At 41.1% G+C, this 23,906-nt stretch overlaps 1 protein-coding gene across 5 annotated transcripts in view; it reads right to left on the bottom strand.

Annotated features, from left to right (window-relative positions):
• Positions 1–23,906, bottom strand: part of rph3aa (rabphilin 3A homolog (mouse), a) — a 199,717-nt gene that overhangs the window by 166,877 nt on the left and 8,934 nt on the right. For 2 of the 5 annotated variants that reach the window (XM_024298968.2, XM_024298967.2), the window contains exons 2-15: positions 17,556–17,684; positions 17,352–17,481; positions 14,616–14,699; positions 13,276–13,486; positions 11,461–11,634; positions 11,185–11,391; positions 10,614–10,693; positions 8,921–8,995; positions 8,726–8,835; positions 8,527–8,653; positions 7,026–7,079; positions 5,666–5,817; positions 5,199–5,280; positions 5,026–5,122 (exon numbers count right to left, since the gene is read on the bottom strand). In XM_024298968.2, the coding sequence (XP_024154736.1) occupies positions 5,026–5,122; positions 5,199–5,280; positions 5,666–5,817; positions 7,026–7,079; positions 8,527–8,653; positions 8,726–8,835; positions 8,921–8,995; positions 10,614–10,693; positions 11,185–11,391; positions 11,461–11,634; positions 13,276–13,486; positions 14,616–14,699; positions 17,352–17,481; positions 17,556–17,684 (1,712 nt within the window). Of the gene's footprint in view, positions 1–3,038; positions 3,652–5,025; positions 5,123–5,198; positions 5,281–5,665; positions 5,818–7,025; positions 7,080–8,526; positions 8,654–8,725; positions 8,836–8,920; positions 8,996–10,613; positions 10,694–11,184; positions 11,392–11,460; positions 11,635–13,275; positions 13,487–14,615; positions 14,700–17,351; positions 17,482–17,555; positions 17,685–23,906 lie in introns of those variants that run through there. The other 3 variants (XM_024298970.2, XM_024298969.2, XM_024298971.2) reach the window with 3 other exon arrangements.

The raw sequence follows: 23,906 nt of genomic DNA on the forward strand, positions 1-23,906 counted from the left end.
GGGGGGGGGGGGGGGCTCGACTTCAGGTGAGTCCAGGTGGAGCTTGATGGTCAGACGGTCCTCCGACCAAAGTGTGGGTCGACCTCCAGGTGAGGTCGGTCTGACGTCTGTTTTATTATACGCCGGTCATGTGACTCATGTTCTTTTAGTGTACGGTGTTCACACTGGACCGTCGCTACCAGACAAGCAGGGAGGAGCTTCTTCTTCTTCTTCTGTTTGTACTGTCAGTCATCTTAACCCTCTAACACCGGAGCTCCAGTGTTTATGTTCTTTGTTGTTCTTTGATTCAGCGACGAGACGCTTTTCTCCTTCAGAGTGATCGTGTTAACGGTTGAAAAGTCACAGATTTTGTGTTTCAGCATCACCGGCGACGCCTCAGGTGTTTAGGCTGGATGAGGTTCGGTGAGGAATGTCAAAGCGGTAAAAATCTGGTGAATCTTTGATCAGATCTAATAAATCAGGGGTTCTCAATGGGTGGCCCGCGGGCCAATAGCGGCCCGCGGGAAGAATTTTGAGGCCCTCAATAAATCATAATTGAGGGTTATTAATCCAGGAGTACATTGGAAAAACCTTTTTTTTGTTTTTTTTTTGGTTTGTGGCGACATCTGCAGGAACAAAAAGGTAATTACACTCAGGTGTCGACAATGCAGTGTATTCATTTCACCACTAGAGGGCAGAGCACATCTTCTGTCACTGCCAGAATGGAAGAACTGTGACGACGGCGGTAAAAATGGAGTCAGAGCGGGTTCCTTTAAGGAAAAATTGTGTTGGTACATTCTGATAATAAAAAATAAAATAAAAATAAAAATAAAAAATTGTGATGTCGAGGAGAAAAGAGCTTTCAAGCCAACAATGTTTACTTTGTGGAACCTCATGGGCTGGATAAAGTCATGTGACTGATTAGCAACCAGGTAAATGCTCAAAGAATTTAATATAAATCGTCACTATGTTACAAATCATAAAAACTTTGACAAATTTACCGGCGAGGAGCGTAACAATAAGCTCCAACAACGAGGCTACAGCAGAGAACGTTCACTAAAACAGCATCATCCCGTGAAGCTGTGACTGAAGCTAGCTACAGTCGTGGTTTGGAAATGACCTGGTGTTGTGCTGGGATACGTTCCTCCTGCCAGAATGTGTTTCCCCGCTCTCAGTCATCGGTTTGTTTCGTAGCACTCATATTATGTCCCAAACAAAGAAGGTGGATGGTTACAATAGACTTTATTCTGGAGTTTTTAGTAGTTTATTGTCATATTTATTTTTTCCACACAAATATTCTAAGAACTTTTTTTTTGTTTATCTTCTGCTACAAAAACTTTGAGAACTCCTGCGATAAAGGAAGACTTGGTGTCACAGATCAAACCAGGTTTATTCATCTCTCCTTCGTGATCGATTTTCAATCGGTTGGTACTTCTGTGTTTAGAAAAGGACGCCAAACGCCACCAAATGAGGCCCTTCAAGGTCACAGTTCACTGCTGCAGGTTTTGTTCGTGGAGCCCAAAGACAAACTCAAAACTTGTGTGGCGATGAGGGAACGCCAGGATTTTGAGTGCTGAAACGTGCACATGTGCACGACCTTTCATTGGGAGTGGTCACTTGAATGAACGTTTCTCAGGCTGGTGTGAACGCAGCGAAATTTTAAGGCTCTAATCTTTAGAAAATTGACTTGATTTTCAAAATAAAAGCCCATGTCATCAGGATGACCTCAAAAACAAACGTTGCATCCCCTGCAATAATGCTAGTGTGAATGCATTTCACTGAAAGTAGTCGCTGAAGATGCTGAAGCTTTTTGCTGAAAACGGTGACAAAATTAGCTTTCATTTCTGAAGGGATTTGCTTTTAAAAATGCAAAAGATAATTGCAAAATGGCAAATTTTCTAAAATACTGGAGATGTAGTTAAAGAGCTGTTAAAGAGCGCTGAAGTTGACCAAAATTTCTGAAGAAATTGTAGTAAAGCTGCTTAAAAATCCCTAACACATAATTTTGCAAAAATATTTAGTGTATATGTTCCTTGAACATAAGCTGAACTCCAAATGAGCCCCAAAAACCTTAGATGATGCCAAATTAGCCAAAAAAGTTAAGTTTGTTGCTTAAATGCTACCTAAACTCCAAACTAGCGTAAATTCCTCTGTAAACAAGTCAAAACGTTAGCCTGTTGCCTAAATAGAAGCTAAACTCTAAATTAGCATAAAAACCTCAGTAGAGGCCAAAATAACAACAAAAAATGAAGCTAGCTCATTGCTTAAATACTAGCTAAACTCCAAAAATGCCTCAGTAAACTAAATTAGTCAAAAACGTTAGCATGTTGCTAAAATAGAAGCTAAATTCTAAATTAACCCTAAAAGCTTCATTTGCTAACAAATTAGCCAAAAATGTTATGGTACTAAAATAGAAGCTAAACTCTAAATTAGCCTAAAAAACCACAGCAGATAACAAATTAGCCCAAAATGTTAGCATGTTGCTAAAATAGAAGCTAAACTCCAAGTTTTTTTTTAAATATTCTAAAAGATGAAAACATATCCCATGAATATATTTAAACACTTGTTGATAATCTGCTTAAAATTTGAGATTTGAAGACTTTCTCATTCATTTTAATTGATTATATTTTGCTCAGTATTTCAAAAACTATAAAGTTTATGAAAACCAAAAATAGAAGCAGTGATGTCCTGAAGGAGCTGAAGGTGTGATTGAGTTTCTACTCGATCCCAGGAGCAGGAATTAGCCGTGATGAAGAATTCCTTCACCCCGGAGCAGTTTTTTAGGGTTTTTCAGGGACAGCCTCACACACTCCCTCCGGCCGACCGCTGGTGTCCGTCTCCACACGTCTGATTCCCGCCTCGGATCGATCCGGAGGCCGACTGAAGGTCAGCTAGTGCAGCGCGGACGTCAACTTTCACCCAGATGGAGTGAAAATATTATCAGGAGGGGTCAAAGTTCGGCCCGCGCTCAGCCGCGTGTCTGGACGCTCTGATTGGCTGAGGAGCTCACCCTACTCAGGCGAAGTTTGTACCAAGTCACACAACAAACACACAAGACAGGAAGTGGAGCGCCGCCGCCTCTTTATTTACCATCAGACATGCATCCACACACGGTTGACCTTTCACCGATGCTGTCGGGAACCCGGCGGAGGTCGACCCTTAACGATTTCACACGGGACGCCATGCAGAGGCTTGTCGGGCGTTGGGACGTGTCAGGGGCGGGTCACACGGGGAGGTGAGGGTTTCACGAGCAGACCGGTTCTGGTGGATCCACAGGAAGCAGGAGGTCAGCAGGTGAGCTCAGGTGACCCCCCCACCGAGCATGGGGGCATTACATCACCGCGATAGCAGCTTATCTCCTTCAGCAGATGCGATAGCTCGGTTCAGAGGTTCGTTGATGAGACGATGCTGATTACGGCTCGCTAGCGTCCACATTTCACCAGAACCTGCAGATCCACATCCATGCCGGTCACAGGAAAACAGGACAGACCACATGGACCAGAGGAGGGGGGACGGCGTTCTGTGGGGGCGGGAAGCGTCAGTCCTCAAAGGGGGCGGAGCTGTCGTTGAGCAGGACGTGCCAGCGCTCGATCTTCTTGTCTTTGTTCTTCAGACACTCGTACCAGTGCTTCAGGCACTCGCCCTTGGCCTGGATGCCCAGCTGACACCCTCCTGCAGGGAGAGCGCCGTTAAGCATCTTCAACCGCCGCCGTCCTCCATCACAACGCTCCTCCTCCAAAGAACATCCAGCAAACCGATGTCTAGAACAGGAGTCCGTTACCGCGGACAGAGCCGTTTGGTTCTGGTCCTTATGGACCCAAACTCAGACAGAAGTTTCTCCTCAGAGTTAGAAAAATACGATTTATTTATGTTTCTGAGGCTATTAAGACATTTATTTATAAAATATAGTTTATAAATGTTCTCTATAAATGAGTTTTTCTATTTAGAACAAATTAAAATTCTTTCATATTCAAGTTCCTTTCAAAATAAAACTTCCTGTGATTACCGTATTTTCCAGAGTATAAGTCAGTAGAGCAAAAAATGTCAAATCAAGAAGAAGAAATCATATATAAGTCGCACTTTTGGGAGAAAAGTCTGACGTTTCAGAACAAATCCACCAAACCCAGCGTGGCCACAAATAAAATACACAAAGAATACTAATATTTTGATCTGTATAAGAAAAATATCAAAGTTAAAGAGGAAAACATCCAGATTCTCTTCCATGTTTGTTTTGGACACTTCTTCTTCTTCTTCTGCTGTCAGTAACAAATATACTTATACTCAGATGCAGCGCCCTCTAGTGGTTGTCAGAGGAAACAACCGCTAAAGGACAACTGGTGTTTACTGGGAAAATAACTAATATATGAGCATATTTATGTCACAAAATAACACAAATAAGTCACTCCTGAGTATAAGTCGCACCGCTGGCTAAACTATGAAAAACTGCGACTTATACTCCAGAAAATACGGTAATCAGATCCTCCAGCTGCAGCAGATTTACTTAATGTAAGAAACATGAGTTTTTATTTATTAACTTTTGTGTTCCTTTGTTTTCTTCTACTAGTGAAAACAAACAACATTAGTGTAAAATCCAAATTATTTTAAATCTATACATGTAAATGCAATAAGATAATGTCCCTCTGGTTGTTAAACACTTATTTAATCACTAAGGTCTGTCTGACGTCAAAAATCTAAACATAAATTCATTCATTCGTTAAGTTTTCTTCACACTGGAGGAATAAAAGAGCTGCATTGACCTCTGGAGCTTCAGGCTGTAGGTTAATCCTGATCTAGAAAACGGTTCAAACCTGGAACAGTTCAACTCTAAACAGGAAGTCAAAGTGTTGCAGTCGACAGTCCCTCAGCCTTCATCTCCATCCTGGAGGTTTTCCTGAACTCCTCCTCCTCTGTTTTCATCCCAGCTGAAAACTCCTAGATTTATTCCTGAGTAAACTCCCGTTACCTTTACTTTGACTAATGCTGCGACTAAAATAAATGTGACCTTTATTGTCAGTCTGAACGTCTGCAGCCGACGCCCAAACTCACCGATGAAATCGTTGGACTTCCCCATGTCGTAATCCCACACGGAGATGTCGAGAGTCTTCTTGGCCAGATCGGCGTGTTTTATTTCATAACTGAACTCCTGAAAAAGAGTGGCCAAACCGTTTGTGACAACATCAGTGAAATCTGAAGCAGCGGCGTTACCAAAGAGGACTGACCTCGTTGAACTCGGGGTTGAGCGTCTTCTTCTTGATTTGGGTTTTATTTTTGGCTTTTTTCCCCATATCTGGTTTCAGACTTCTGCAGGGAGAAGAAGCAGGAAGACACGTCCATGATTCTGAAGGATCTCGCTTTAGGCCTCAGTCACATGACCCATACGGGGGGGGGGGGACCCGTATGAGTTCTGCAGGTTTTGGGTTGTCTGGGTCTGTGGGGGTCATAGGGGGAGTGTTGGTGTGTCTGCAGATCCTTTAAAGCTCGTACAACCTTAAGAAACGCCACAGCAGGACATTAATGGAGTTTGAGAAACTTTATCCCTGGATCCATGTTTCCATCCAGGAATTCTACCCAGAATCCAACACTTTCTACTGACTGATCACATGTTCTACTGTAACCAGAGATCGTTCAGTTGTCTTTAGGCTCAGGAGCATCTCGGTTCTGTGAGGTTCTAGAAGAGCCTTCTCACATTTTGACGAACGGATCCGAGTATCCGTTGGAGTCCATGGCCGCCAGGTGAGCACAGCGGACCACGCCCACCAGCAGCCGGCTCTGCTGGCTGTTGTAGGTCAGTGAGATGAGGATGCGGCCTCTCTCCTCGGAGTCCTCGCCCTCTTTCAGCTGCGCACAAACAAACAAACAAACTCACTGCAGGCGGGCGATGAAGCCCAGAAACCTGTTCTGTACCGCTCCGCTGTCCGGATGGAAACACCTCTGAGGCGCTTACAGCCGACTATTTTATTTGAAATGATGGACATTTCAGGGTCACCCTCTCCTCCAGCGGACGTCTTCACCTGACAACTCATCAGCATTCAGCTGCTGAACCAGCTCATCTGGTCAGCTCTGTTAGCTTTGTTAGCTCTGTTAGCCTTGTTAGCTCTGTTAGCTTTGTTAGCTCTGTTAGCTTTGTTAGCTCTGTTAGCCTTGTTAGCTCTGTTAGCTTTTTTAGCTCTGTTAGCTTTGTTAGCTCTGTTAGCTTTGTTAGCTCTGTTAGCCTTGTTAGCTCTGTTAGCCTTGTTAGCTCTGTTAGCTTTGTTAGCTCTGTTAGCCTTGTTAGCTCTGTTAGCTTTGTTAGCTCTGTTAGCCTTGTTTGCTCTGTTAGCTTAGCTTCTGCTCTTAAACTGTTTGTCATAGAAGATCTAAATGAGACAAACATCCCCAATTCATCAAAAACGGTCAGAAAGTTTTAATAAATAAATAAAAATGTTAAAAATGTCTCTGTTTAAGAGACTCACAAATCAGAAACTTTTCTGATTTACCTTCAACTAAACCCAGAGATCAATATTTAAGCAGTGGTGACAAATAATGAAGATTTAAAGGTTTTTTACTTTTTCTCTGCAGAACTTGGATGAGCAACATGGAGAATGTCAAAATAAAAGCCCAATAAATAAAAGCACATGTAGAATGTCAAAGTAAAAGCCCATATTTATAGAAATCTTTCCTTGACATTCTCCTGCCAGTAGGGGGTGCTGCCGTTTCTTCAGCTCGTTTTTCCTCTTGACTTATTTTGACTGATGGGAAAAGTAAACTAGAAATGGTAGCAGGAGTTCTTGATATAAATCTAGCATATTTTAAACAGTTTAAAAGGAAGTCACTCTCCATCAAACCTTCAGGACCGTTTCTGTGGCAGAATTGTGTTTTGATCACACAGCAGAGCGACGTAACAGAACCGCCCTGATATAAAGAATAAGGATTAGACTGAAAGGATCTGAGTCAGCAGTTTTAAGGTCTTAGATGTGAGACCTAAATCAGTTTAAAAATCAAATGTTATCTTTTGTTTTTACACATCTCCTTTAGTGAAGCATCAGTTTGAACCGTGTATGTCTTACATCGTCCTCATACAGCGCCATGCCACGAATGGATCCTCCGACAGCCTTCTTCACCTGTACAGGAGACCATCATCATCATCATCATCATCATCATCACTTTCAATACCAGAAACAGACGTCAGCAACAGTCTTTGAGTAAAAGAAAAGGAATAAAACCAAATACAGGTCAATTTGTTGACTTTTCTAAATGTGTAATAAAAGAATTAGCTTCTTATTAGCATTTATTGTGCTAAGTTATTATATGATTTTGTAAAGTTTTAATCCAATAATTAGCTTACATTAGCTGGTCATTTCCAAAGGATAATAGAAGTTACACACTTCTGACGAGGTGATGCTGTTGCATGGTGTCCTCATGAAACACTGTGGTGGTTAGTAAGGCGGTTCTGGCTCCTCGCTGACCGCTGCTGCATGTTCGGGGTGTGCACGTGATCGCTAAGTGCCTGTAGGTCGTCCACACAACCTACAGTCTGATTGTCTCATTTCTAACAGTCAGGATGCAGCAAGGAGTGAACAGCACTAACGAGATCCTTCCACCACTTTTAAAAAGACAATTCATCAATTGCAATGCATTGTGGTCTATATTCACCAATTTAGAAAGCATCAATAAATGCTGATTTTTCTTAGACTTCTGGGACACTTTTAGTGCACTGGATTTTGAAATTGTAGATATGAACACTGAAAAAATGATGATCATACGATATGGTGCATTATAGGAGACGTGAGTGAGTTCAGGTGTAGTCTATAGTGTGTGTAGCTGGGGTAAGCTAATGGAGTAAGCTAATTTTAACTAGTAAGCTAATGCAAGCTAATGTCCTAGTAAGCTAATTGTAATCGTAAACTAATTGTAGTAAACAAGTTAATGTAGCTGTGAGCTATTGTACGCTAATTATAGTAAGTAAGCTAATGTAGTCATAAGATTATGTAAGGTAATGTCGTAGGTAAGCTAATGTAAGCTAATTGTAGTCGAAAGCTAATGTAGTCTTAAGCTAATTGTAGTAAATAAGCTAAAGTATTCAAATGCTTATGTAAGCTAATGCTAGCTGTAGGTAAGCTAATGTAAGCTAATTTTAGTAAATATGCTAATGTAGTCGTAAGCTAATGTAAGTTAATGTAGCCTTAAGCTATTGAAAGCTAATTGTAGTAAGTTAGCTAATGTAGTTGCAAGCTAATGTAAGCTAATGTAGTAAGTAAGCTAATGTCATCGCTAATGTAAGCTAATGTAGTAAGTAAGCTAACGTGGTCGTAAGCTAATGTGGTTAGCTAATTGTAGTAAACAAGCTAATGTAATCATTAGCTATTATAAGCTAAACATAGCAAGTAAGCTAATGTAGTTGGTTAATTTTTCCTTTATTCTCGCACATTAAAAAAAAAAATCTGTTTGTTTTATGTTTATCTGTATTGACTACCCAGATTGAAGAGAAGTATTTCTCATTTCTAGTCCAGTGAAGGAGTTTCTATTCTATTTTCTAATCCAACATTAGTTAGCTTAGCTCCTCCTCACCGGGATCACCCTCTCTAAGCAGATGTTGAAGTTCTTCTTCTGGTTGAACTGCAGTTTCTTCAGGGCCACTCGGGTTTCTCCGATGAACTCGTTGTGTCCGAACTTGTCCTCGTCGCTCACGGAGAGCCTGAGGACGGAGGATCCACTCCGTGAAGCGCTGTGGAGCGGATCCACAGGATGTGCCGCTAGCGGAGGTTACCTCAGCGTTTTTCGGGCCATCTCCTCAGCGGTGATGCCGTGGTAGACCAGAGTCTCGTTCCACACGGGGTTCAAGGTGTTCTTGAGGGTTTTGGTGCGAAGCTTGTTGGACTGCAGACAACACAGAGAACAAACCATCCAATGAGATCGTCGGAGTTGTCTCCTCAGAAGGAACATTCACAGGTATTTCTTGTACCTTACTGGCTCCAGGTAACAGGTGGAGTTTAACGTACGGATCAGCAAGTCCATTGGAGTCCATGGGCTTCAACCCCTGAAGACAGAGACAAACAGTTCAGTCTTTAAACAGGGACGAGTGTTTGGAACTGGATCTTCTTCCATTCGATGTCCTATCAGGTTGTGTCCTGTTTTCTGTTAACCTTCAGTTCTTCTTTCAAAGGTTTTTCTTTCTACTGTCTTGAATATTTATTTATGCTCTAATCTGAAGAGCTTTCCTGATCTTGGTCTCATGTCTGCGTTCTTCAGTCAGATCTTGTGTTTCTCGTTTGAAGTGTCTTTAGTTCTCTTGTCTCATTTCATCTGAGAGATCTGAGCCTCGTCTTCTTTAATCCTACAGTCGATCTTCTCTCAGTTCTTCAGGTGTTTTCTCGTCTCCTTCATTTCCATCTTGTTCTCTGACCTTCATCTTCAGATCTTCCAGTTTTATTCTGTTCTGTCTACGACGACTAATTGACCATTAAAATAGTCGATGACTAATTTAATGGTCAATTAGTCGTCACTTTATATTATATGAAGTCAGAGTGTGGTAAAGTTGACAGTTATTATGGCTTCATGCTGACTTTTTTTTAGACTATTTTAGCATTTATTTAGGTTTTTAAGACCTTTTTGGAATTTGGCTAATATTTTAGCTACATGCTAGCTGTTTTGGCTAACTTAGACTTTTGTTCAGTTGTTATGGCTAATTTGGCATCTAACTAATATTTTAGCTGGCTATTAGCTTTAGCATTTTCAGCTATTAGCTTTAGCGTTTTCAGCTATTAGCTTTAGCATTTTCAGCTATTAGCTTTAGCATTTTCAGCTATTAGCTTTAGCGTTTTCAGCTATTAGCTTTAGCGTTTTCAGCTATTAGCTTCAGCGTTTTCAGCTATTAGCTTCAGCATTTTCAGCTATTAGCTTTAGCGTTTTCAGCTATCAATTTCAGATTACAACATCCACACTAGAATTAAGTTTTATTAATTTTTAGTTAGTTTAAAGCTAAAGATGGTTAAGATGTGAGCTTTACATCCAGTTTACGGATGTAATCAGTGATTAGTCGACCAATAAAATCATGGTTTTTGGCAGCACTGGTTCTGTCTTGTCTTTCCAATCCTCTGATGTCTCTTCCCGTTCGTTTCTTCTCTTCTTTCACTCTTGTCCTGCTTTTCCATCCTATCGTATTCCGTCTTTTTCCGACATCCTGACAAAGATAGGACGGAGATGCTTTTTTGTTCTTTCCTCAAATGTCTCCTTGTTTTGTGTCTTAGTGGGATTATCTTTTTCATTGTATCCTTTGTCTTTCCAGTGTTTTTGTTTTGTCCTGTTTGTCGTGTTTTGTTGTTTCTTTGTCTTCTCCCCATTTTGTAGGTTATTATTTTGTCTTCTAGTCTAATGTCATCATTTTCCTGTTTTTGTTCAAACTTAATGATCCAGTTTTCCTGATTTCTTGTGTAGCTGAAGTTTCTATTTCCTCTTCTTCAGGTTGAATAATTAATCTGACCTGATTTGATCTTCGTTTCTGGTTTATTTTCTCTCTTTGTTCCTCGTGTTGTCCCTCATCTCTTCTGACGTTTTCCTTCTTGTCTCACTTCCTCTCATCTTTTAAACTGAACAATCCCTCTCGTATGGATCCCGTATTTCTGCTGTTAGTCCGTTCTCATCCCACCTGGGATTACCTTGGCTTTGATGATGCAGCAGTGGAGGGCGTGGCCTTCCTGCTCGTACAGCAAACTGAACTCCAGAGACCCGAGAGTGGCTGCAGGAAGACGACATGAAATGTTTAGACCAGACCGGCGAGGACGTCTGCAGAAAACCACTTCAGGATTCATAAGAACCAACTAGAACTAAGATTGAAGACTTGATGGTCTCACAGCAGAATGAAACCAAAGTTCACTGAAGGTCAAATGTCAAGATGTTTAGGTTCTAAACTCAGAAACTGTCTCCACAAAGACTGCTTCTGTTTAAATAAAGTTTGAATCAATGACCTCATGTTTGGCCGGTTGCCATGGCAACGGTTGTTATTGGACTATTTCTGCCTATGAGAGTATTCAGACCAGAAAAGTCAGTTAGTCCGAATCGAGTCCTGAACCTTCAGACTGTTGTCTACTGGAGATTTCTGTTTCAAAACCATGTGACTAAAGATCTCTTCAGTCATTGGTCGGGAACTATGAGTGTGAATCTTTGTGGCTCATTAAACAAACAACCATCAACCTCCCAGAATAATCTGATCTGATCAGCTGATCTTACTGGAATCATCAGAGTCGTAGTCATTCTCCTCTACCGCCGGCTCTGCCGCGGGTTTTGGAGGCGTTGCGTTGCTGGCAGGTGGATGTCCAGGTGGATGTCCAGGTGGATGTCCAGGTGGATGTCCAGGGGTAGCCCCTCTGGCAGCAGGAAGCTGAGAGGAAACAGGTGTTTGCTTGTCCTGGGACGAGCGGACCTCCACCCCTGCACCTGGAGAGGGCGGAGCTTCAGCTGTGACGGTCTGAGGCCCGATTCTTAGAAAGAGCAGAGTGGCTTCACCTGAGGTGGGCGCGTCCTGCTGCGCGTTTGCCTGGGGGGGTTTGGGGGCGGACCCCTGGCGCTCCGTCTTCATTCCAGCTGCCGGAGCGTGATGAGGCTCATCGGCGCCGTCGGCTGTTGGTGCTGCTGTCGGCTCCCGTCGCCGGGATCCGCAGGACGGCTCGGCTCGGAGCTCTGAACGGACAAAAGGAGGATAACGCCGTGACCGTCTGCAGAACCACAACGCCGTCTGACGATGAGCAGCATGAGAAATATGGAGACACTGAGCAGGAATTCATAGGAGAAAACGGTTAAATAAAGGTTAAAAAACCCAAATACTGCAAAACCAAAATCTTCTCCTGTAACCGTCCAGGCTTCACGTCTGCATCATTTACAGAAAAACAGAATTGTTGGTGCAGTAAAGCTTTCAGGTTTTCAGTTTCATTCAGAGAGAATTCAGACGGATGTTTATCCAAACTGTCAGACTCGATTCTGGGAGAATAGACTCAAAGTTTGGCTAAATGATCTTTTTTAATATAATTATTATAGTATTATCTTTGAAAACAGCTGATAAAGAAACAATAATGTCAACAAAGCTAAACTTTCTATTTAAACAGACATTTCCTGTCTGTAAACTGTTTCATTAGAGACTTTTTCTGTTTTTATTTGAGGTTTTTAAGCTAAAGTTAAAGGTCAAAACGAGACATGATCAGCATCAGTCAATCACTCAGACGGCTCAGCGTGACGCTCGGCTGGAGAGGACTCTAATCACGTCTGACGTTCCTGTGGTGGAGCGTCTGCCTCCTTTATAACTCATTTGTTTCCTTCCTCCAGGCGATCACTCCATCCTTTCAAAGTAAAAGAGACACATTTGACTGACTTTTAAGGAGATTTGGAACCAAGAAAAGAGATTCAACAAAAATCCTCCCAACTTTAAACATTTAATGTGTTTGTGATCAAAATAAATGAACTGCAGCTTCAACAAGAACAGTTATTTCATTCAAACACCAGAATCCTAATCATTTTTCAACTTTTTTGATTTTTCTTTTTATTCTTTATGTGTAAAAACATTTGATTCTCTGGTGTTTATCTCAGATTCTACAGACCTCAGTTTGTATGTTAATAAAACCCGAAAGAAAGTTCTTTAAAAATAAAATAAACATTTGACTTTCTGCAAAAACATTATTTTAAAATAAACTCATCGAAATGTTCATTTTATTATTTTGTTTCAATTATTTGGGGAAACTTATGAGAATATATAAGATTTTATGACATATCTGAAATATAATGAGAAACATGTTCTGCAATAAAAACTAAATTAATTCAACTTTCATTTAGGTTGGAAGCTTCTATTTTCTTATTTTTGTCTCTGCATTTAGTTTTATTTATCTTTCTTCTTTCTGTTCTCACATTTAAACCTTCAACCTGTTCTTTTCTCTGTCAACATTTCTGAGGTCTTTTATTTATCATGAATATAAACCTCTTCTTCTCTCCGTCTGTTCTGCTCAGAGATGATCAAGTCCAGCTTTGAGTCCGTCGATCCTCGAGTCCTTAAACGCACATTTAAACATTTTTTATCCTTTAAACACACGAACTGTCGGCTGGTATTTCTGGACTCCAAATGCAAAATCTTTGTAAAAACTGTTTTTATCTTCACATGACCGCTCATGTGAGGTCATGTGACTACGGTTTTACATTTAAGGTTTTTGTAATCCGTTAAAAACTGTCTCATTGTGGATCTTCTTTGTTTGTGAACCAAAACAAAAACTGATTTTTATTAAAAATGTTAAATCATTTGTAGGTTTCATAGGAAACAAACGCAGATGTGTGGATTACCGGGTCCCTGACGGCGTGTTCGCGGTTCCTCTGATCCGGTCTGGCGTCCGCTTGGATCGGAGCTGGTTTCTGAGCCGGACTGATCCGGTCTGGACTGATCCGGTCTGGACTGATCCGGTCTGGACTGATCCGCTCTGGACAGAGGGAGGGGGGCAGGCAGACTGTGCTGCTGGTTCCCCTTGAAGAACCAAGCTCCTGAACGTTTCTGGATCTGCAGGAAAACACGAGCGTTCATGAACCTGAAGGAGAAACGTGAACTTCTGAGATCTTTGACTGTTTCTGCAGTTTCTGTGCAGACAAACTTCAAAAGTCCAGAAGTCTTAAAATCCTGAATCCAGTCAAGAAAGATTCATTCTGATTGTTTGTGGTTCTGTTTCTGCAGAAATCCTAAATAATAGTTTGTTTTTTTACTCTCAAAAGTGTCTTTTAATGCAAATGTTGAATCTTTTTTAACTGTTTACATTGCAGCCATGCATCAACTGATGGAATGGATGAGAGTGTCTGATTTATTTCTTATTATTTACATTTTAAATGTATTTTTATGACTTATTTATTTAAAAATGCACTGGAAGAGGACTGCACTGCACTCAATTTCATTGTAAAATGTACGACAATAAAGTTATGAAATTATTGAGTTGAATAAAGTTCATGATCTTTGATAATAATCTTCCACAAACTGGATGTTTTCAGGTTAAAGGATTTAAAAGATTTTTTTTAAATCTTTCACCGACATCAATGGATTAAAGAGCAGAATTATTGATCCTATGATGAGAATCACAGTGATTCTAAAGCCTGTTACTGCTTTAGTTTAGGGACTTTTTAAAAACTAATTTAAAGGCTGGAAAACGTTAACTTGTTTCCCTAAAATCTGTTGAGTCTGATTGTGAGCTCTTTTTTTACCTGTAGTCGTGTTTTCAGTAAAATCCAACCAGACTCTGAACATTTGAATGTTGTTTTGTAATTTCTCACACACTTTTACAAACAGTGGACTCACAATCAAGTGATCATTGATCATTTTATGAGTTTGAAATATAATAAAATATTCTATTTTTCCCTTAAACTTTGGATGAAGAAAAAATAAAAACATTTTGCAAAGAAAAGTCTTGAAACGTTAAAAAAAGGTTGTGGCAAAACGTGAGTCTGGAATCTGATAAAAGAAAAACAGCAAATCTGTTTTTCCTCTTTTCGATACTTGAGAGGCTGAAAAGATGTTTCTGGACCAACAGGCGCTAAAAGTCAGATCTCTGCTTGAAGAAGGGATTTAATCCAGAAAAATAAGAGTCAAAGCTGCGGCTCTGGAGGCGGAGTCAGGATGTAACGCCATCGTTTGCTCTTTTTACCTCTTGCTGCTCCTTGCAGATCTTGCAAAGCCACATGGGAGCCGGCCTGCTGTTGATCCAGATCCCACATTTACTGCAAATGTGCTGCAGAAACGCAGACGCACACAGAAACAAACAGAGTGAGGCAGATTTGACGGGAGCTGCAGAGCGTCCTCTCTTTACAGTTCAGATGACATTCCCTCCATGTTGTTCTGCTGAACAGAAACGGTGTCATGCGTTAAACCTGCAGACACAGAGTGCATCAGAGCGTGCTCACACATGGCGCTCTGCCTGACGCCATCAGATCCTTCAGATCCCCGCTGGAAACGCTGCAGAAAAAGGATGAAGCAAACGGATAAAAGAGGAACTCTTCGGTGACGTTTGGGTGAGTTCATGACTTCAGGCTCCATCCAGACGAGTTTCTGCAGCTGAAACCTTCATGTGGACGTTAATGAGAGGAAATGAAGTTTATGGAACATTCACCTGAAAGAGCCGCTCCGATAAAAATCATGTTTTTATGATGATGGAGGACATTCATGATCAGAATGAAGATTAAAATAGAATTTATATTTCAATTATTGGGAATCAAGCAGACAAAAAAATGTCAGATGATAAAGATAATATTTGAGATGTAGAAAATACAGTGGGCGGGGCCACAAGCTTCCTGCTCCGCCTCATTCTGATGCATCCACAAACAGATCCATGAACGTCTTTGTTTTAGTCGTCTGAGCTGGGACCTCGATCAGAACTGTGCAGCTACGATATCGTTACTACGCTATTTAGGAATAGCGATGTATTGGTGCTAGTATCAATATCGGCCGGTATTTGTATAATTTAAGATTACTGGTTCGATATCAAAATTCCGACGATATTCTCTTTTGCTTTGACCGTTGGTTACAGCTTGAGGAACGCTTAGCGCAGGCTTTATACCCCTCCCCCGAGTACGTCTGACACCCATGGGGAGGAGTCAGAGCACGCTGTGGCTGTTCAAGGACCACTCCCAGCTCGTCATATATGGACGTTTGGTTCAGCGTCACTTTTTGACTTTTGGGCTAACCCCAACTCGTCATTTCCACCACATCCTTCCGTCTTTTTGCGTTGCGTGACATGAAGCGGCTAAAGCTCGGACACGTATTGAGTGTGGTCAACGGAATTTAGCTAATTTTAACATGTATTTCAATAGTTTCTATTTTGAATGCATGTTTGTAATGTTGTTGGGAATGTGGAGGCTACTGTGTTTCTAATAAAGAAATAAAGTAAATCTCTAAACGTTGGTTTATTCTAGACACTTACATATCAGTATCGACAAATATCTGCTATCGTTGCAGGAGAAATATCAGTTATCGTATCGACCGTAAAAAATAATATCAACTCATCCCAACCGCTGATGTTAGGTTGGGGGTGTGAGGGGCTGTAAGCTAGTGAGGGAGAGTGTGAACAGATGGGTGAGGGGAAGGGGGCGGGGCAGCTCCACGCCAACAGTCCTGCCCACAACTTCGAGGTGAATTTCTAATGAACTCCTGCTGCTCTGCAGAAACTATGTCACAAATGAGACAGAAAATGACACAGGTTTGTAGATTTTGTCTAAACACGGCATCGTGATCATTAGAAGATCAATGGGGACGATTTGGAAACCGATCAGAAGCTGATCAGAGTGAGACTTTAAGGACAAATGAATGATGTGGATGTTCACTAATCTATGAAGCATCTTGTTGTTAGCATGCTATGCTAGTCTGTTCTCAACCAACATAGCCTAATCCATTAGTATTACATTGTTTATTGTTTATTTCTTGATCTCTTTCTATGCCGGTCTTGCGATTCCTTTGTTCCCCCTAGTGGTGGAATTGCGCATTGCGGTTGTTTCTTTAAAGAACCGTAACTTTCCACAGGAATGAGCTAGGAACTAGTTTTTTTTTTGTTTTATTCACTTCACGACTGGGCCGGATTAAACCACCTGTATGTTTGACTCCTCTGTTCCAGACCTTAAATGTGCCCTCACGTCCTTCTCGCCAAACATACTCGAATTCCTCAGAAGGAAATCTTTGTAGGATCTGATCGTATCAGGACAGAACTCAGTCCTCTTTTCTACCTTGTTCAGTGGGAGTTCCCCAAGGCTCAATATTGGGGCCTCTACTTTTTAGACTGTATTTAAATAACTTGTCAAACATCCAGAATGCCTGTGTGTAAAGTTATATGCAGATGACACCGTCCTTTATGTTCAAGCAGAAAGATGAAGCTGCTGCAGTTCTACCGGTCAACGACTGGCTCCAAAACTCCAACCTTCAATACAAAAACTGAAAACTTTCAACATCTTTTCAATTTCCATCAACATTTAAAATGTCAAAAGACTTCAGGAGACTGAAAGAATCTCTGTGTGCTCGGGGTCAAAAGCTAACTCTACTCTTGTTTATGATTCTTTATACAATTTTAAAAGATTAATAACTCAAAAGGGAAATTCTAAGAATCCAGTTTACATTGTTACTGAAAACCAAAATATTTCTGACTTTGTTGGATTAAACTGTAAAACTCCTCTTTGATCAAAATGAACTGAAATTATTTCATTTACGTAATTTAAACAAAATGAAACCAGATTATAGAGAGAAATTATCTTCAATCCAGATGTTTCTCAAACCAGAAACATCTCAGCGTGTTTGGAACCGTCACGTTTCATAACAACAGCCCTTTTCTAAGTCCACTTTCTGTCTCCGTAATGATGAGATAATGGGATGTAAATCTGAAGTAAAGACGTCTTCATACTTTTTTACACTGTGCACAGAGGACAGCTGCGACCGCCTGGAGACCGAAGGACGCCCCGCAGAGCAGACAGTGGGACTGTCCGTCCCCGCACGCCGTCTTCTTGATGCTGTCCAGACGACTGGACAGACGCCTGCGGACACGAGCAGAGAGTCAGCAGGTCCGAGTGCGGTCACCTCAGAGCGTCTGACAGGTCGTTGGCCTCACTGGATCCGCTCCTGCTCCACGGCCTCCATCATGGCGGCGCGAGCCAGAACGCCGTTGATGATCTCCTTCTCCTCATCGGTAAGCTCCTCCCCCAGGCTGCTGCCACCTGAGCTCATTGTGTGTCCTCTCCTGTTGAACATGAAAACACATGTTAGATCATTACGAATGTTTCTTATCAGAGGCGAACAAACTCTACGCATCTGCAGTTGTTGTTTTTGTGAGTTCACTGTCCTCATGTGTTTGTGTCATCTCTGTACATGCACCATCCTTCCAGAGACATTACAACATTTTGTAATCAAATATCTGCATTTTTATTTGGACATTTTTGCTATGTAAAAATAAATAAATAAATAAAAATTCCCTAAATCATTAAGGGGAGTATACTAACACAATACGAGGTATTTTTGACAGGATGTAAGGACTTCATAAAGTACTCCACTGTGTGGTAGAGTCCAAATAGTGTCTTAAAAATGTGCGCAGTGATGGACGAACATGAGTTTTGAACGCATTTCCATAGATATTTGATTGGAAATAGTCACTTAAACGCAAGTTTGTGATGGCGCTGAGATCGTAGCTTCAGAGCTGGACTTTAGTTAACCCTTTAACACCAGAGTTCCAGTGTTTTTGTTCTTTGATTTGCTGTAAATTGTCAACCGTTAACACGATCAACGTCATGTCAGCAGATTCTAAAGGAGAAAAGCGGCGTGAGCTGACGCCGCTTTTCTCCTTTAGAATCTGCTGAAATGATGTTGATCCTGTTAGCGGCTGAAAAGTTACAGTAAGTTAAATGTTTGTGTTTGAGACACCAGAATATGTTTGTTTGCATTCATCAGCCAGTCTTTGTCCCAGAGTTCAGCCTTAAAATCTGGTTTGATTCTAACAGAAACCAGAAGTGATGAGACAGTGAGGAGTAAATGGGCGGGGCTTCATGAGGTCATGACAGCGTCTCTAAACGCTTCGCCCCTCAGATCTCTCTCTCGACGGCATTCTGACCTCGGAGCTCGTAAATGTCAGACGTCACCGTCGCTGCAGACGATGTGGCAACCTGACAGACGGACGTCTCCCAGACTACGGCAGCCCAGAGCGGTCAGAAATGTCAATTCCTTCAGCCTGGAAGAACCCACAAATGGTCAGGAAGGCATCAACCATTAAAGATGAGAGACGTTTTCTGAATCTGACGCTCCAATATAACCTTTAACATCAGAGCTCCAGTGTTTATGTTCTTTGATTTACTGTAACTTTTCAACCTTTAACACATAATTCCAGTAGATCGTGAAGGAGAAAAGCGGCTCGTCAAACTGTCCAATCAAAGGCTTGAATGTAGACAGAGTTGGTTCAAAGTTTAATTCAATATTTACAACTTTTATTATCGACTGAAATCGTAGCCATCTCCACTTTTCTTTCCACATTTTTCAACAGTTTGATTTGTGGTCATAAAGACGTTTATAGACAGAATTCATGACCTCAGGAGCTCATTTATGGTTCGACTGTTTTCAGATCCACCTGGAGGACGCAAACGTGAGAAGAACTGATGCTGTTTGGGCTCCATCTTTTGACGTATTTATTATTTCTTGATAACCTGATAGAAGACATATCTCTAAATACAGAAAGGACTTCTCGTTCAGCTGCATTCCTGGTGAATTCCTGCTGTTTTCTGCTCATTATTCTGCAGCTGCACTAAAATAAGACTCTTGTTTCCGAGACCTCTGCTAACCTGTTATTAACATTGATGCAAATTGACATGCAGATAAACATACACACTCTTTCCTGTGGTCATATCACACGTGCACACACACGTGCACAGAGCGCGGCGCCCTGTCACACGCCGTCAGCACAGAAAAGCATGGCAAATTGACGTGAAGTAAAAGAAAAGTGAAGCATCTCAGAGACTGTGTGGGCTTTCCAGGAGCTGCAGGGCGACACACACAGTAACCCAAGTTATTCACATCGGAGCGCACACACACACACACACACACACACACTGGAGGAGCGACTGTTTAAGTGCAGCTGGAAGGAAAAGCGGAGCGGTTACGTCATCCTCCAGTGTTCCTGTGACGCTGTGAGGCTTCCCGGATCCACCATCATGTTTGGAGGAGAAACGCTCGTGCTGCTTCAGAATAGACATTTACATAATCTGCTCAATTATTAATGTCAATGTAAAACATTTTGACGCAGTTTGTGTAAATCTGCATCTTTGATGGATGGCCTTTAGCCCCAGCTTTGCTGTTGCAGCACAATAACTCTCTCAGATGTTCAGTTTCTGCAAAGTTACTCAAATATTTGACAAAACTTTGTTGGATTTTGGCAAAAACTGAAGTAACGCTTTAAATAAACGTATATTTATTTCATTTCTAACTAAACAATGTTAACTTTTTAAAGTGTCTCGGTGATGAAAACGTCTGAGAGTCAAATGCTGCTCTTAGAGTTAAAGTCCCATCAGTGTGTGAAATGTGTTTGACCCCTCCTCTGGGGCAGGGGTGAGCTGCAGACACAGCCGCACTCAGGAACCATCTGGTTGTTTAACCCCCCAGTCCAGCCCCTAATGCTGAGTATCAAACAGGAAGTCTTTGGTACAACTTGGCCGGGATTCGAACACACGACCTTCCAGTCTAAGGGTGGACACTCTACCACAGGACCACTGAGCTGAGACGCATCACTTCCTTTACAGAGTTTGTTTTTATCCTTCAAGCAAACCTGACAAAATCTAAAGACCTGGAGGATTTAATTTAAGCTCCAGAAACAAAAATCAATAATGAACAATGTTGTAATAAAAGCAGATTGATCAATGCAGATAAATCCATAGTTTTTATCAGTAAAGATGTTTTTAATTATAGTTTAAAAGAATAAATCACTGACAAAGTTAAAACTGAAACTAGTGTTGAAGTATCACCACTAACAGAGTATACTGTCCTTGTATCTATAGTGTCACAATAACAGCCTCCATGAAGGTGAGTTCCCATAGCAACCAAACCACGTCTTCATGTCTTAAACAAATAAATATCTGTAGCAATTTCTGTGCTTCCACTTCAAAGTCAAGTTTTAACATTTCTTTAGCAACCAAACACATAAAAGATGTTTGCATTAAGCACTGGACCGGCTCTTTGTGAAAACCAAGAAATGTAAAATCAGAGAATTCATATTTTAAATTTATCGAGTTTTTTTTACAGTTTTCCTGTAGAAACCTTAATAAATTGACCATGTAAAGACATCAACACTAGAAACATCATTTCTAATAAGATTTATTCGTGTTCCCGCCGTTTTCTGAGATTAATCAATAATCAACAAGTATTTAACTTTAAAATTAAATTAAAAAAAACACGCATTTGATCTGATCAGAACATAATTATGCAAAAGTGTAAAATGAGTAAACTAAGTAGGGGTGGAATTATATAAGTTCACTTCCCACTCTTTCAATCGATCAAACTCTTCTTGACTTTAGTTAATAATTACGATATTTAATGAATCAAATGTGATATAAGTGTGTTTTGTTTTTGTTGTTTTCTATTTTCTATTGAAGACATTTTAATTATTTCTGTAATGGATTTGAAATATTTGTGTGTTTTGTCCCGTAAGTTTTACAATTTATGCTTGAAATAAACCAATCAATCAATCAATCAGTCAACAGTGTTGCCATGATGTGTGAGGGCAGCAGCAGCAGTCGAGGCTGCTGACAACATTTTACCTTCATTTCAGAAACCAGAACACAATCCAGTCACATCAGGACTTTAAACATCTATGACAGCTGTGACCTCTGACCTTTGACAGGAACAGAGACTTTATAGAACTCGATTGTTTCAGTGAAAACATGAATCGTTTGATGCTGGATTGGATTTACTTTTGGAGTAAACAGATTTCTAACGCATCATGATAACGGACCGGGTCACCCGGTTCTTCTGGACCTCCACCACAGAACTGCCTTTTCTAAAGCCTTCACCCAAACCTTCCTTAGGGGCGGATACAGGTGGAAAGGGTCAAACCTGTACGGGTTAAGGTCAGTGAACCATAAGTGCTCATGTTTTTATCTATGGCCGTGCTGCGGGCGACAGGTCGTATTGAACACTTCAACAAGGTAAGGGGGAGATAGATGAGATGCATTTTCTAACTCCGCCCCCACATCCTGAACACACCTGACTAACCGCTGGATTGTGGTGTAAGGACCTCGTATGATCATGTATAACTTCCATCATTTACCCCACGACGATGGTACGTTCCAGGTCACATGACCTCCCTTCAGGTGGTCATGTGACCCTCAAGGGAGCTAAAAGACACACCTCCTTAAGATGCAGCCCCTCCTGCATGAGACTCTAAAGACCCGAACAACCCAAACCCACAGAACCTGTACAGGTCATGTGACTCAGCTTTAGATTTTGCTGCTGATGCTGCGGCTCCACTCCAGTAACTGTGTACATAAAGTGGAACCAACTCTTGATAAACGTTCTCTTAGAGTTCTAAAAGCAGAGAGAACACAACGAAAACCGTTTACATCAGGAAGACGGAAACGTCAGTCTTTCATAGAAACGTCCATCAGTCACGTCATGTAACCAAAGGCAGAAACAGGAACAAATGAAAGACGTGAGCTGAGATGAACGGACCAGATGAACCTCCAGAAGAAAAGACGTTTTCAATGAGCTGCTGCTGCATTCCTACAGGAGATCTGGAGGTTTCTCCTGCAGCTTTTCTCCAACCGCTCCTCCATCACCCGGACCGGAGCCTTCCAGACGGCTCTTCAGCCCACTCCTCCAGCAGCTGTCACCTCCAGCCATCATCTCCTCACCCCCCACGTGCCTCCTGCTCCCACGCCGCTGAGGAAGAGGCTTATGGAGCTCAGCTTAGCAGAAACCAATCAGCACCCACTTCATCCCGTCTGATGGAGACGCATCCGCACAGTCTGAGTCGGAGCAGGAAGTATGGATGGAGGCTGTGGGGGTTAATCTGCTGCTCAAATCCCGTCACGGGAGGCTGACAGAGTCACAAAGCCCCGCCCCTGGTGGAGAACAGGTTCAGAACCGACATCTCCAACCGTCACGGAGGAGGAAGTCCATCGAACGGAGTCGGGTCATAGAATCCTTCATGGTCCTTCAGGAGACGGAACCAAAACTGTGAAGTATTCTACACACGAGTGTTCGTTCTACCTCACAAATATGATCTCTTTCAAACAATCTGCTCCTGATTTATAACTAATGGAAGAAAGAAACTCGGAAATGACATTTTAAGGTTCATATTCTTTAAATTAATCAGAAAAAATGACACAAGAACAGCAAAAAGAGGATTTTTGATGTTAAGATTGTGACTTTAGATCCAGTTATTGTAAAAACCATAATAAACTTTTGTTTTATAATGAGTTAAATAACAAAGATTCTTATGAATTACTTGAATTATTTTTGGCCCATAATTTAGACAACAAGCAGAGTTCACTATCACTGTGTCACTATCACTGTGTCACTATCACTGTGTCACTATCACTGTGTCACTATCACTGTATCACTATCACTGTATCACTATCACCGTGTCACTATCACCGTGTCACTATCACTGTATCACTATCACCGTGTCACTATCACTGTATCACTATCACTGTATCACTATCACTGTATCACTATCACCGTATCACTATCACTGTGTCACTATCACTGTGTCACTATCACTGTATCACTATCACTGTGTCACTATCACTGTGTCACTATCACCGTGTCACTATCACTGTGTATATTGAGTTCACCATCTTCTAGTCTACACTTCAAGAATCGAGTTTCCTAGAAATTTCCCAGAAGTCCTTGCAAAAAACTAGTGTGAATCAATGCTCACTACATTGTGAATATAGACCACAATGCATTGCATTTGAATATTTTTTATTTAAAAAAATGTGTTTAAATGTAATATTTTTAACGAACCTTCCACATTTCCACCATGAGAACACAGTGGAGTCATAATAAACACAGATATGTTCATATTGATTTAATTTTCACTTTGTGAAATGGTTTACGTCATATCTGGTGCTCAGAAAAACAAAATGAAAGTAGTGAGCATGGTGTCTGGATTGCTTCAAAAATCCAGGCCACTGTATCGCTTTTAGTAGTTATGGATCATGGCGGGAATTCGGACACAGCTCATGTTAATCCCATTGTTGGATATTTTCAAATATTTCATTTAACCTCGGAGTTAAAGATGAACATTTATGTTTCTTTGAATGAGAAAAACTCTAAAAATATCTGACTGATATCGAGTCAATAAAAAAATAACGTTTTTTCTGTGATATCAAAAAAAATGAAGAATTTTAAAAAGAATTTGAAAAATTGACAAAAATGTAAAGAAAATGAAAACAAATCTTTAAGGGAAGACAATTATTTTTAC

Source organism: Oryzias melastigma, linkage group LG12 (genome assembly GCF_002922805.2).
Source record: "Oryzias melastigma strain HK-1 linkage group LG12, ASM292280v2, whole genome shotgun sequence".
Taxonomy (NCBI): domain Eukaryota; kingdom Metazoa; phylum Chordata; class Actinopteri; order Beloniformes; family Adrianichthyidae; genus Oryzias; species Oryzias melastigma.